General features: G+C 39.8%; 1 protein-coding gene across 7 annotated transcripts in view; it reads left to right on the top strand.

The window, feature by feature from the left end:
- The window catches only part of mctp1a (multiple C2 domains, transmembrane 1a), a 360,237-nt gene that overhangs the window by 24,751 nt on the left and 320,224 nt on the right, over positions 1-15,262 (top strand). For all 7 annotated transcript variants that reach the window (XM_043709443.1, XM_043709460.1, XM_043709451.1 and 4 more), the window contains one exon: positions 13,191-13,355. In XM_043709443.1, coding sequence (XP_043565378.1) covers positions 13,191-13,355 — 165 coding nt within the window. The remainder of the gene's footprint in view (positions 1-13,190; positions 13,356-15,262) is intronic.

Genomic DNA, 15,262 nt, shown 5'->3' with positions numbered 1-15,262 from the left:
ATGAACCTAAGGTGGTAGTATTTGCTAATCACTTCCAATGAGGTGTTATTTAAAGTGGTCAGGTTGGAAATTTAGCACCTTGTTCAAAGTCTATGGTTACCTTGATCAGGGAGGAAATTAAAAATCACACAACACCAGGTTATAGTCCAACAGGTTTATTTGGAAGCACTAGCTTTGAAGTGCTGCTTCTTCATCAGGTGATCGTGAAGCAGGACCATACGATTCAGAATTTATAGCAAAAGATTACAGTGTCATCCAGCTAAAGTTATATATTAAACAAACTTAGATTAAGTCTTTCATCTTTTAGAATGGGTTTGCTCATTTTGGTTCTTTAATATGTAAATCCAAGAATCTCTTTTAAGGTACATTCTCAAGATAACTCCAGGTTTTCTAACAAAAGATGCCATCTCAGTTCAGACAATGCATTAACGGTGTGAGGTTAAAGTCTGTCTCTGCCCAATCTTGAGTCGGATTTATTTCTAAAGTGGGATTTATAGACTATTACATGGATTGACTGTAGGTTATGCATTTTTTGACCAAAATAGAAGGTGTCTGCAAATATAATACTTTAGATACAAATTCACCCATAAATTTATATGTGTGCACGTGCAGGAGAGACAGAGTGAGTGTGTGTGTGTGAGAGAGAGAGACAGAGAGAGAGAGGGAGGGAGAAAGAAAGTGTATAGTGCAGTGGGGTCACCTGTAGTGTGACATGAACCCAAGGTCCCGGTTGAGGCCATCTCCATGGGTACTGAACTTGGCTATCAGCCTCTGTTTGGCCACTTTGTGTTGTTGCCTGTCCCAAAGTCCACTTTGGAGGATGGTCACCTGAATGTCCGAGGCCAAATGTCCTGAAATGCTGAAGTGTTCCCCGACTGGTTCCCACTCATCCGTTGTTGTAACATCTTCTTGGTCTCGCCAATGTACCATGCCTCAGAGCATCCTTGCCTGCAGCGTGCAAGATAGACAACATTGACTAAGTCACATGAGTACCTGCCATGTACGTGGTGGGTGGTGTGCCCACATGCAATGGTGGTATCCGTGTTCTGGAAAGATATTCTGGAATTTACATTTTAAAGAACCAAAACAAGCAAACCATTCTAAAAGAGGAAAGAGTTCATCTACGTTTTTCAATATGTAATTTCAGCTGCATGACATTGTAATCTTTACCTATAAATTCTGTGTTTTATGGTCCTGCTTCACAACCACCTGATGAAGAAGCAGCACTTCAAAGCTAGTGCTTCCAAATAAACCTGTTGGATTCTAACCTGGTGTTGTGTGATTTTTAACTTTGTCCACCTCAATCCAACAACAGCACCTCCAAATCTTAATCAGGGAGAGCAAGTTATAGGTATGAGAGAGATAAGACTTTGAGCTGAATTTCTGTGTAAGTATCTAGCATGGTATCATCAGCATAGAAGAGTTATCTGGTCATGACATGCTATATGTTTGCCTTTGATTTCAGTCAGTATGGATTGTAGAGTTTGCCTTCACCCAATGGCCCTTTGAATTCTTCCTTTCCAGCAAGTAATCTAGTTCCTTCTCCAAAACTTCAGTTGAACTTGCCTCTGCCTCAGTCTCAGGTAGTCCATTCCAAATCCTAACCCCTTACTGAGTGAAGAGGTTTTTTTTTAAATTGGCAAATTGCTTCATCTGCCAATTACCTTAGACTTGTGCTCACTGGTTCTCTATCCTTGGAAACAAGTTCTCCTTATCTACTCTGTACAGAGCCTGCAGCATTTTGAAAACCTGTTGTTCAAGCAGAACAGTCCCAATGGAATGAACCTTTTTTTGGCTAAGTGTCATTTGCACCACGTGCTTTAAAGGTTTTTTGATGCCAGGTCTTTTGCCATATCCTACCACTCTCACTCATTAACTATCTACATCACTCCAATAGGGCTCCTGTCATTCAATTCTAGCCCCATCTTACCACATGCCAAAAGAACTTGTCACTCACTGGATAATCACAGAAAATCTGGCATCCCTGATGCCCATGCCATTTTAAAAGGCTATGTGCACCAGGACCAGCATTGGCACTCTGGTGTTGCCCCTCACTTGCAACATCATGGCACAGCAGCCAGGAAGCTACATTGTTTGTGACACCCCACAGCTGGCATGGCTGACACTCCCTCGCATATACAACCCCATTCTCTTCCCCTTGTTGCTGGTTTACTACCAGCCTGCACAGTTTGTGTGTGCTTAACTACATCACATCTAAACACCTTCTCTAGTCACCAGTATACTGTCCCCAGTGACCACTGGAAACGTGCAGCTTGTTATTGTCCAGGAGGGGAACATCACACGCTAGCAAGCGATCAAATAATTCCAAACACAATCTTGTATTAGTAGCCAGCAAAAATGAACGTGCACAAAACAATTTCACAGTTCGTGCTCTCAATGTAAGCCAATTGCTGTCATGATGACCAATGATCCATAATGGTGTGCTGCAAGCAGCTCTCATCTGTTGGAACCAGGTGTCAATTAAGTCCTATCTGGCCTCTAGCACCCAATGCCACTGTTTGATTTACAGGGAGATATACCTCCATTCAGTGTCCACATCCTTCTCCACCTCCTTGGAAGTCTACTCCATTCCACTGGCTCCTCAACACCTATCATATTGCCTCATTGCCTGCTCCAACTGTGCAGTGCACAGCATGCTGGGATGATGCAGCACACTATCCGGACTATACTGGAGTGGTTTCCCCCCCCACAAACTGGTTCAAGCAGTGGAACCACATCTTCAGCAGTCCCATTCTCAAGAACAATTAGAGATAGACAGTTAATGCTGGAGTGACACCCATGTCCCACCAGTGAATAAAAGTATTGCCTGCTTCACCAGGTCCCTGACTCCAGAATGTGCACCAACTTGGTGAAGGTGCTGAATGCGGTGAGTGAACAACGCATTATGTTGAAAAGAGAGGGTCGAATATATTGTAGCCTGCTTCCCATCCTGGACCCCAGCAATCCTTCAATTTGTCATTGAATTCATTGGAGGCTAGCATCATACTCACATGACATTATAATGAAGTGACATTCTCCTCCTCCTATAACATCCATGAAAGTTTCACAAATGATGAGACACTTTTGACCAACACTTGCCTCTTTTTAAGACATTTCCAGTTGTATCTGCATCATTGAAATGCCAATGTGACATTTGCAAGCACCAGTGGCATAGTGCAAGTCAATTGGCCAGCACTCTCATCCATTGCATATGAATGGAGAAATGATTGGAAATTAAATGTGGCTAGGGTTTGAAAATCCAAACTTCATATATTTACCCCTCCAATATCCTAGCATCCAGCAGACATGGAGGTTGCTCCTTCATCCATCAGACTGACGTTAACTCCATCCACCCTGGATGTACTTGCTGCCACTTCCAGTTTTAGTCAGCATCGAGAGAAGGGCAAGTGATGGAGGGGAACGCAGCTTGTGGTGCACACTCTCAGCGCCAGCCTTCAGTTGGTTGCCATATACCTCTCCAGAATCTCCTTGATTCCTATTACCTCACGCTACACTGTCAGCCGTTATAGACTATGCACTCCATCTGGAGTCCTACCAACTTGAACAATGCTTTGAACTGTCCTTCCTATCTCTTGACCTCCAACATTAGACCTTAATGATGCCCACCTAGGTACTCTATGTTGCCCTGATGTCCCATGCCAGCCCGTGCACCCCACCATAGCAGTCACTGCCAATAACCCCTATTCTAGTAGCCTACTATGTGCTCTGATGATGTTCCACCTATCCCCTTACACTCCTGAGCTTCCATTGTGCCCCTGCCAGTCACTATACTTGACCCCCTCTGTAGAAATGCCTGTGTTTCCTCCCACACCCCACCCCACCCCAGCTTTGACAGCCCACTTGTTTTGGGAATGATCACTTTCCCCTTCTCCCTCAAGGTCCTCCCTCTTCCTCACACTCTCTTCAATGTGTGAACCTTCAGACACCACGACCTCTGACCAATTTCGAACAGCCCTGACCTAGACATGATGGACCATCCTGACAGGTGTCTTTGCAGCACCCTGACTGATGAAAAGTAATTCTCTTCACTGCTTGTGATGCCCCTACAAGACTGACTACTGGATATTCTCCACATATGGTCAGACAGATCCCTTGAGTGTGACTGGTGCAAGAACACAATGACCAAACTCTGGTACTGAATGCTCACTCTGCTCATGGCTGATGGTGCCAATGGCATGGTGAAGTGTCCACCCAATTTTTCTCCAATCTTTTTATGTATCTGAAATTCCTCATCCCTGGGACTTCATGAATCCTTTCTGCACCCCCACTAATTACTTTGCATTTCTAAGTAAGAAAAATAACTAAATTATCAAGACCAGAACGAGAAAAAATACACCACTAAAGACAAAGCCTGTGTTTAACCTACCTTGCCTTTGTACTCTGTGCTCCTATTAAGAAAGTGTAGGATGTTCTATACTTTATCAAGTGCTTTCTCAACCTGTCCTGCCACTTTCTACGCTTTATGCATGTAACACCAATGTTTGGCTGTTTCTACCGCACTTAGAACTGTTCCCTTTTGTTTTAACTTGCCTTTCTACATTCTTCTACAACAACGAATCATATAACACTTTTCTTCATAAAATTTCATTTGTCATTTATCCACCAATTTGTCTATTTTCTTCCAAAGTTCGACTCCTTCATTTTCATAGATCACCATATTAGGCCCCTGACACCAAGATGTATTTCATTAATATATAATCAATAGAGCATGACTTCAGTGATGCTGTGGTAATGTCTCTACCTGTGGACTAGGATGATCAGGTTCAAGTCCCATCTGCTCCAGAGGTATGTAATAACATTGATGAACAGATGATTTTAAAAAGACAGCAAGACTTCAGACAATGACCCACTGGGATTTCTAACAAGTCTTCCAGTCAAAAACAAACAATAGTCAACAGTCTTTATTCATATCATTGAAGCCATCATTGTTTGTCTTCTCAAATTCCAAATTAAAATGATAAATTAGTTTCCAGTGACTTAATTATACCCTGACCCAAATATTTAAAGAGGATCCCATGCTCTTAGGCTGGTTCCCTTGCCTCTTGCAATTAAAAATTTCAATTGACCAGTTTAGGACAGAAAGGATAGACGCTATTCTATTTTCACTAGGAAGAGTAAATTAACATCAACAACTGATTCTCAACAAAATGTAGGGTGTTAGTATTGCTTTCTACATTGCTCAGCATTTTTCCAGATGTTGTAGCTGAGCTGAGGTGGAATCACAGACAAGGGTGGAATGGTCAGATATTGTGACCTCTTCTCCACATCCTGGGGGAAGTGGATGTGCCCATATCTGCCCAAATCATCCAGCAGAACCTCCAGGAGCCTGTCTACAAAGTGAGGTGCCAATTTTGCCTTCTCTCCTTTGACCACTGCAAATATCAGGAACTTGCAAGGCAGCTCTGGATTAACAGTCCTTGTCGGGTGTACAGTGGCCTTTTAAAGATAGTGCCAGTGCCAAGAACACCACAAATTCTGGTTTATCCATAACTTATTGATGACAAGTTATTCTCAGGGTTATTAGTGAATGAGACAAAATTGGTAAGATATCGTCAGAAAACTTACTACCGTTTGTACCACCAAATTTCATTTCTGACAATAGGCATCTGTACACAATGCGTAAAATGATGTATAAAACCTAATGGAACCTTTCCCAAATCAAGTGAATGCTGTTTTATTTTCAACCAATGCATCAACCATCTCACTATCCATTGCTTTTAAGATCATGAATGAAAACCATCTAGACTGGGGACTTGTCTTTACATAAAATGTCCATGACATTATTATTGTCTGCTAATTTCACTCAGGAAGTTTCACTAAGCTGGTATGGATCTTGACCCCATTTTTGGCTTTCCAATTTTCAGGAATTCTGTTCCAGGGTACAGGCTGGTTCAGTGCATAAGTCCTCATCATGCACTCTTGACCTAAATGGCTCCATTGTAGGGATTATATTTCATAGTCCTCTCAAATTTTCATGAAATCATGCCTGTTTTTGATAGAGTCATGGGTCCTAGCTCCTCAGAGGTGCAGTGAATCATAGTCTGCATAAGGGAATGTTTTAAAATGTAACTTCAAAAGGTCCTACTCATGCCCTGCACAGCAGACTATTCCCACAAACAGTTCCCATGGCCTCTAATGTCCATGCCAGTTCATGCATCCCACCTAAACCAATGGCTACTACTTCCCCATACCAGGATATGATATTTCTTTGGCTATTCATCCACGATAGACTGTAACAGGTAAATTAAAGTATAGCTGGTGTATATCTTGTGTTGACCCTCCCCAACTGACACCCTTTGATCCACCATAACTCAAACTTGGAGTACCCCATCTATGAAATCCTTCAACTAACAACCATGTTGAAATGACCCATACTTTACAAGTATGCTTTACAAGTTCATTTCTTAAATCAAATCATAAATGTAGATCCATGAAGATTGCATTCAGTAGTAGTAACATTGATCAGAGTTAAATGTCTACTCTCAAAGTTGAATTATGTTCAATTCTGAGTATTGGATTTTGTACATTATATTTAAACATGCCTATTTGAATATTGACATTTCTTTTAAAAATAAAGATTTTGGGCCAAAAGTTCAACAGAGCCTGATAACAAGCTCAGGAATTGTGATACACAATTAGGCCAAACCATCATGTATGTGATACAAACAGCATCACTTCATGCTGACCACTCATTTCTATGGTAGTGACATATAGCCCAGCAGAGTTCATGTAAGGTTAGCAGCATTAATGCTGGTCTGCACTTCTGGTGCATTCTGGCTGCAGTAGCTCATTCAACTAAACAGGAAACCTAAGTAACAGCACAGCAGGCTAGAGTGAAGTTTTTTACGTTCTCCATCGTGATAGAAGTATTGGTACAAGAGATCATAAGAAGGAGAGAAGTGATCTAAATGCTTTCACAATTTCCAAGACCAGACCGTGGTGACCATACTTTTTAACTATTTGTATCACAACCCAGTAACTCTGTAAAAGTATGTAAAAGTGAAAAAACAACTAACCCTTAAGATGAATAGAGATACATTTGAATAAAGCTGGTTAAGGTTACGGAATCCCTCATGCAGTAGGATGCATGTTTAAAAAGAGCTTTACCTAAATTAGCAAGGTCCAGGATGGCAGGTTGAATGTTTCCACATCAAATCTGTCAAAACCCCTCAGGAGATCTTGTACGTTTCAATCAAATCACCACATACTCTACCAAATTCCAATGGATACACACCTAGCCTATCCTGCCATTACTCCAGAAGATAACCCGCTCATTCTGGTAGTAATCTAGTAAGAGAGTGAAGTGCTGGAACAGCACAGCAGGTCAAGCAACATCCAAAGAGCACGAGAATCGATGTTTCGGGCATAAGCCCTTCATCAGGATGCTCCTTAGATGCCATCTGACCTGCTGTGCTTTCCCAGTACTACACTTTCGACTCTGATCTCCAGCATCTGCAGTCTTCACTTTCTCCTAGTAATCTAGTAAAGCTTCTAAGAACTTTCTCCAATGCTTTTACACCCTGTTTAATTCAGGACACTAATACTATGCACAGTACTACAGATATGGATTCACTAATGACTTGTATAACTGAGCATAACCTCCCTCCTTTTATGTTTAATTCCCCTTCTATCTGCTTTTCTAATGTTATACCTGTGCATTAACATTTTGTGATCCAAGCGTCAGACCACCCAGACATCCCAGAGCCTTTTAGAGCTCTCCAATTCCCTCACCATTAGATAACATGCTGTTTTGAAACAAAAAATTTCCTCCAAAATGGACAAGTTCACATTTTCTCACAATTTGTTCCATTTGGCAGATCTTTGCCCACTGACCTAATCATTCTATATTCTTTTGTTGCCTCCTTTTGTCGCCTTCACAAATTATTTCCTCCCTGTCTTTATATTGTCAGATAATTTAGCAATACTACCTTCAGTCCTTTCAGCCAAATCATTTATATAAATTGGAAAACGTTGAGGCTCTTGCATTGATCCATGTGGCACAGTAGTTGTTAAATCTTGCTAAGTAGAAAATGAGTCAAAAAGTGTGGTGCTGGAAAAGCACAGCCGGTCAGGCAGCATCAGAGGGGCAGGAGAGTTGACGTTTCGCGCCTGCTCCTTGGATGCTGCCTGAACAGCTGTGCTTTTCCAGCACCACAGTTTTTGACTCTTATCCCCAGCATCTGCAGTCCTCACTTTCTCTGTACCTAGAAAATGACTGATTTATGCCTACAATCTATTTCTTGTTAGCCAGTTAGTTTGTTATCCCTCCATCGTAATCTTTAATTTGATATGACATCTTATCAAATGTTTTTTTGAAAATTGAAGTGCAATGTATTCAAAGTTCCCCTTTATGTGCATGGCATGTCACTCCTTTAGAGATTATCAATAAATTAGTTATAGATTATTTTCCTTTCACAAACTATGTTTCCTCTACCAGATAATCTTGAATTTATCTAAGTGCTCTGTTATGATGTCTTTAATAATAGCTTCTAATATTTTTCTATGACAGATGTTAATTTAACTAGAATATGTTTTCCTGCTTCATATTCTCCATCCATCTTTTAATGGTTTCATTGGCTACTTTGTAACCTAATAGAACTTTAACCAAATCAAGTGAATGTTAATTTTTTTTAAACCAATGCACCAACTATTTCACTATCCATTTCTTTTATGATTGTGAATGAAAACTAATAGGACCCAGGGACTTGTCAACCTGCAGTTCCAGCAATTTGCTAAGTACCTCTTCCCCAGTGAATGTAATTTTCTTGAGTTCCTCCCTCCTGTCCAAATCTCGATTGACAGCTATTTCCGGGATGTTACTTATATCCACCACAGTGATAACTCAAAACAAAGTAGCGATTCATTTATCTGCCACCTCTTTATTTTCATAATTAATTCCCTAGATCCATTTTCTATAGGATCCTAACAATCTCTTAATAAACTGTTATTTTAAATAGTTGTTGAAATTCTTACTAAGCTGCCTTTACTACTTTTGTTATTTTTCTCTTGTATTCCAAATTTTCCATCCTTATTAATATCTTCATCATTCTTTGCTTTTTTATGTTGTTTTTGACCTTCTGACCAACCACCCTTATTGCAAACTTATTAACTTTTATCTAATAAGTTTAATACTATCTTTCATGTTTTAGTTATATATGGATAATAGATCCTTCCTCTAAAATGTTTCTTTCTTATTCAAATGTATCTATTCTGCATTTTGAAATCTCCGTTTAAATGTCCACCTCTGCGTCTCTATTGAGCTGGTCTTTAATTGATTTTGGCAGTTAATTTTTCTAACTCTGCTTTCAGGTCCTCAAAAATTGTCCTTATTTAAATTTAGACTCTTCTCTGTCTCAAACTGGATTAAAATTCAGTCATATTATGATCAGTGCTGAAAATGTGTTGCTGGAACAGCGCAGCAGGTCAGGCAGCATCCAGGGAACAGGAGAATCGACGTTTCGGGCATAAGCCCTAAGAAGGGCTGCCTGACCTGCTGCGCTGTTCCAGCAACACATTTTTAGCTCTGATCTCCAGCATCTGCAGACCTTACCTTCTCCTCTATGATCAGTGCTACCTATCCTGTGATGAAGAAGCAGCAGTCCAAAAGCTAGTGTTTCTAAATAAACCTGTTGGACTATAACCTGATGTTGTGTAATTTTTAATCTATGGGTGGCTTCACTATGAGGCCATAACACCAAACATAGCTTGCTCAATGGTTGGTGTCAGAACATGCTGTTCAAAGAAATTATCCTGGTAAAATTTTATGAATTTCTCATGCAGGGTCCTTTGCCCATCTGATTTTTAAATTAATCTGTAGATTAAAATCTCCCATGATAACCACTGCTTGTTTCTGACAAGCTCCCATTATTTTTGATATTACATCCTACTGTGTGGTTATTGTTAGGTGGTCTGTACACCACTCCCACAAGTGACTTCTTGCTTTTATTTTCATCATTTCTATTCAAATTGTTTCTATTTCTTGGTTTCCTGAACTAGGGAATTCATTTGAATTGTTTTCTTTCACCAATGGAACTACACTTCCACTTTTTTTCTAGCTTTCTGTCTTTCCTTAATGTCACATACCTGACAATATTCAGGTCCCAGTCTACATCATCCAGTAGCTAGGTCTTTGATATGGTTATTGGATCATTTTATCTTAATTTGCACTATTACATCTTCTGTTTTGTATTGAATGTGATGTGCATTCAGATACAGAACCTTAAGTTTGCACCTTTATTATTTTTGTAACTTTTAGTCTTATCTGTTGATTTTCTGTTAGGTAGGTACTTTACATTCAGGCACAGCAAGCTATTAGGAAGGCTAGTGGAATGTTAACCTTGTCTCAAGTGGATTTTAGTACAGGAGTGGTGGAGTCTTGCTTCCATTGTATAGGAGCTTGACTAGACCACATCTAGAGTACTGTGTGCAGTATTAGTCTCCATATCCAATAAATGAGATACTGCCATAGAAGGACTGGCACAATGTTCCACCAGACTTGTTCCATGGATGACAGGACTTTCCTATGAACAGAGCTTGAGAAACTGGCCCTGTATTTTCTAGAGTATCAAAGAATGAGAGGTAATCTAATTGAAACTGACAAAATACATAAAGGGAACAGACAGGGTAGTCATTTCACCTGGCTGGGGAATCTAAAACCAATAGGTATCAAGGGGTGCCACTTTGGCCTGATGCAGAGAAACTATTTTATTTAGAGACCAGTGAATGTTTGGAATTCTCCACGACAGAGGGCTGTGGAATCTCAATCTTTGAGTGTGTTGAATGCAGGGTTTGATAGATTTCTGATACCTATGATCCGGGCTTGTGGGAGGTGGTGGATGAAAGGCATTGAAGTGTTCAATCAGCCATGATCAAATTGAATAGCAGGCTAGGCTTAAGGGGCTGAATCGCCTACTCCTCTTCTCATGTTTCTAATTCAAGATGGCATTGACTTGCAGGGGAACTTGAAAGTGTTCATGCATCAGTTGCTCTTGACATTATGGGTGGAAGAGATTGTCCGTTTTGAAAGTGTTGTCAGAGGAGCCTTGGTGAGTTGCTGCGGGGCATCTTGCAGATAGTACTGAATGCTGGGCCTCACTGCTGGTGGTGAAAAAAAATCATGTTGAAGGGAGTGGATGGGGCATTGGTCAAATGGGCTGCACTGTCATGGATGATGTTGAGCTTCTCGAGTTTTGGTGAAACTGCACACAGTGGAGAATATCACACTGCTGACTTTTACCTTGTAGATGGTGGAGATGCATTGGGGAAATGGCAGGTTGATTGTTAGGCATAGAATTTCTAACCTCATCGTTCTTTACGATGGAGGGAAAGTAAATGAAGACGCATCTGAAGATGGGCCCAAGACACTACCCTGAGGAACTTCTGCAATTATGTCCTGGAGTTGTGATGACTAACCCCCAATAACTACAGCCATCATCCTTTGTATGATTCCAACCCCTGGGGAGCTTGCTCCCTGATTTCCATTCACTTATGATTTCCTCAGGCTCCTTAAAACCATACTTGGTTAAGTGCTGCCTTGATGTCAAAGAAGGCACTCTGACCTCACCTTTGGAGTTTAGCTCTAAGGTTGTAAGGAGGTGAGGAGCTGAGTGGTTCTGGCAGTACCCAAACTAAGCATCAGTGAGCATGTTACTCCTTTGCAAGTGCTGGTTTATAACCCTGTTGACACCTACTTCCTCACTTGCTGATGATCAAATTTTCAACATTGTCAAATAGATTCTAGTGCTGTGAATGAGGTCTGCTTCTTAATTCTGTGTCTAGATTCTAATACTAACCATGGAGAACCTCTTTCTTTGTCTTAATTGTGTTTGATGGTGCCTATATGCACGACAACAACTGGATCTTCCCTCTCCCATGACAAATTCCTTTTCTGCTCTGAGCAAATATCTCAAACCCTGGCACCTGGGGCGCAACACAACCCTCTGGACTCATGCTCTCTGCAGCAGACAACAATGCCAATGTCCACTCCTGTCTATTACTATTATATTCTCACAAGAATCACTTGTCCTTCATCTCCATGGCTTTGTATTAGAATTAGTGTCAGTCAAATTTACACTGTTTGTGTATATATTTAGGATCACCTTCCTCTTATGGAATAGCCTATAATTATAACATTATTGGAAGACAACTTATTTATGTTGTGTTGCTGCACAGCCACTCCTTGACTACAGCCACCAGTGTAATGTATTTGGCATTCTTTATTATGATCAATGGAGAAAATTCAATTCTGCAATGCTGTCATCTCCTAAGGAATTGCATAGTTTCCATACTGCTGATAGAAAGGGAATTTCTTCCCCATTTTCTTTTATAAGAATATTAAGTTCCATTTGCACACATAAAGTACAACAGTGTTAAGAAGATCACCAGATTTACTAAATTATGGTAATAGTTTGTGAATGTGCTCAAGATCCTTATTAGCAAAACACGCTGGTGGATCTAAATGATTGTCACCCAATGTAACCCGCCCTTTTAGCCTTGTGGAAAGATTTATAAAAGTCATTGGAACATATTCCATTCTATAAGTACTAAAAGCTATCGTCCTAAAGCACATTTTTTTCCTCTGTAGTTAAAATAAACTTTGACAAATTGCTTATTTGCCTAAACAATTAAGCAGTTGTTCATCCTACTTATTTGTACCATTTATTCTCTTCAAATCACAACAACCAAAATGTTCACTATTCTCACAGGCAGCATAGCAAGAATCACACTTAACAGAGTCAGTTGAGAATTAAGATATGCTTCATGTTTCTGTGACTTGCTAACTTTTATTATACTAAGAAATTATATGCCATATACTCAAAATAAATTTAAATTGAAAAGAATTTTGATGCAAGACTAATTTCTTTTTAACAGAGATAATTGAATTTCAGAACATTGCTGTTGAGAAATGAGAGTATAGCATTGATTTTAAGAATCCTGTTTTTGATCTATTTACTGCATTACATTGATGGGGCATTATATGAACTGATCAGTTTTAAAGGTCCAATAAGTTATAAATGACAATACAGAAGATATAGTGAACCCTGATGCTTGTATATTTTATATGTGCACTTACTACCATCCATTAAAGCATTGGCAAACAATGTAATGTCAGTATTCAGTGCCTATATGCATTTTGTTTCATGACGTCTCTATGCTGCATGTTCCCTCAGGTACAGAACATCCGTCTTCTGGAAGCACACAAAAGGGACGAGCTCTGGAGAGGGGTTGTCAGTGTCACTTTAGTTGAGGGCCGAGACTTAAAACCCATGGATCCAAATGGGTTGAGTGATCCATATGTAAAATTCAAAATGGGCTGTCAGAAGTACAAGAGTAAGGTAATTGAATAATTAGATAAAATATTTTAAAAGAAGCACTTACCTAAAATGCATAATTGTAATATAAAAAGCTTTATGAATATTATCTTCTCTGCTCTGTCTTGTGAATTAACTGTAAATTTCAGTCGTATGTGTAAGAAAATGTGTTCTTCAGTTTTTGTGGTATTCCTGCACCACAACTGATATTTATATAGAACTTTTCACATCATAACAATTTCAAAGACATTTCATGGGATCATTATAAGACAAAATATTACAAAAACAAATAAATAGACATAAGGCTAAGTTACCAGTTACCAAACGTTTATGATCTTAACAATAGGATCAAGAGTATACATTTGATCCATCATGCCCACTCGGTCATTGAGTAAGACCATGGCTGATCTAATTGTGGCTTTAACTCCACTTTCTGGTCTGCCCTTCATAGCCATAGGCTCCCTTGTCAATTAAAAATCTCTCTAACTCAGAATTGATGTATTATTCGCCTGAAAGTATCTAATAGGTTCTTAAAGGTCTGATCAAAATTGATACAAGAAGACACGTGTATTTCAATACATAACAAATGTAATGGCTTAATCTGCTTATTCTATATACAAATTAATGAGTGAATCTATTAGTTTAAATAACTTTATATATATGTAAACAAGTGAGTCTCACAGCCTTTCGGCTCGTCAGGGACTGACAATGGTGGTATCTGGAGCTGTATCTCAGATTCCATGTCCTGATCTCATGAACCCCAGCCAATGGTGACAAGCCAACGAGTGGGACAAAGTCTCTGATTTTAATACTATTATGAATTTAATGTTATGTGCTGTATCACCACGTTGTGTTACTTTCAGTACTTTTCCAGGCATTCAGTTGCATCAAGGCAAGAAATAATTCCAGGTATCTCTGTGATACCTGCACAATATTCTGTTTCCCAGGCTCCAGCTAAGGTCACTGCAGTTACCTTCCACTCAAAACAGGCTGCTAGACCTGCTTTCCATATTATTCTCCATCTTTTTCAATTGCTCATCGTCATATCCAATTAACCATTAATGATTAACTCTCATGCTTAAAGATTAATTCCTCTTGCCAAACTGCACAACCTAATTTTTTTAGCTTGATCACAAAAGTAGATTTCAGAAAGAAATCGAGCTGCAAGGAGGATCCCGTCAATGAAGTCACAGTCACAATTAAAAACTGAGATGCTCTAAAGGCCGGAGTTGAAGAAGCACAGATACCTTTGACAATTGCAGGGCTGGAGGAGATTTTCCTTGCCTTCATGAAATGAGGGCATTGCTGGCTGGGCCAGTATTTATTGCCCATCCCTAATTGCCTGGGGAACAGTTAAGAGTTAACCACATTGCTTTGGATCTGAAGTCGTATGTAAGCAAGGCCAGGCACTAACAGCAGATTTATTTTCCGAAAAGGCATTAGTAAACCAGATTGATATCTCCAATTATCAAAAGTGGTTTTATACTTACCATTACGCTTTTTTTAAAAATACCAGAATTTTAATTCCACTGTCTGACATAGTCATAGTCATAGAGATGTACAGCATGGAAACAGACCGTTCGGTCCAACCCGTCCATGCCGAGCAGATATCCCAACCCAATCTAGTCCCACCTGCCAGCACCTGGCCCATATCCCTCCAAACCCCTCCTGTTCATAAACGCTTGCTTCCAGAACTTTAAGTTAGGGTTCTGGATTACAGTCCCGGGGTCAGTACCACAATGTCAGCACCTCCACATACATTAAGGAATTAGACAGGAGTGAAAGATTTGAAAATAAAGATGAGAAATTGAAAAGTAAGACATTGCTTGATTGGATGGCAATGTAGATCAGCAAACACAGAAGGGATAGATGAATAGGACATGGTACAATAAATAGATACTGTAAAATATACTAACTCAAAACTGAGAGGT

The sequence above is a fragment of the Chiloscyllium plagiosum genome, chromosome 2, assembly GCF_004010195.1.
Source record: "Chiloscyllium plagiosum isolate BGI_BamShark_2017 chromosome 2, ASM401019v2, whole genome shotgun sequence".
NCBI classification, from domain to species: domain Eukaryota; kingdom Metazoa; phylum Chordata; class Chondrichthyes; order Orectolobiformes; family Hemiscylliidae; genus Chiloscyllium; species Chiloscyllium plagiosum.
The sequence above is the reverse complement of the archived record's forward strand: the minus strand, read 5'-3'. Positions and strand labels throughout refer to the sequence as shown.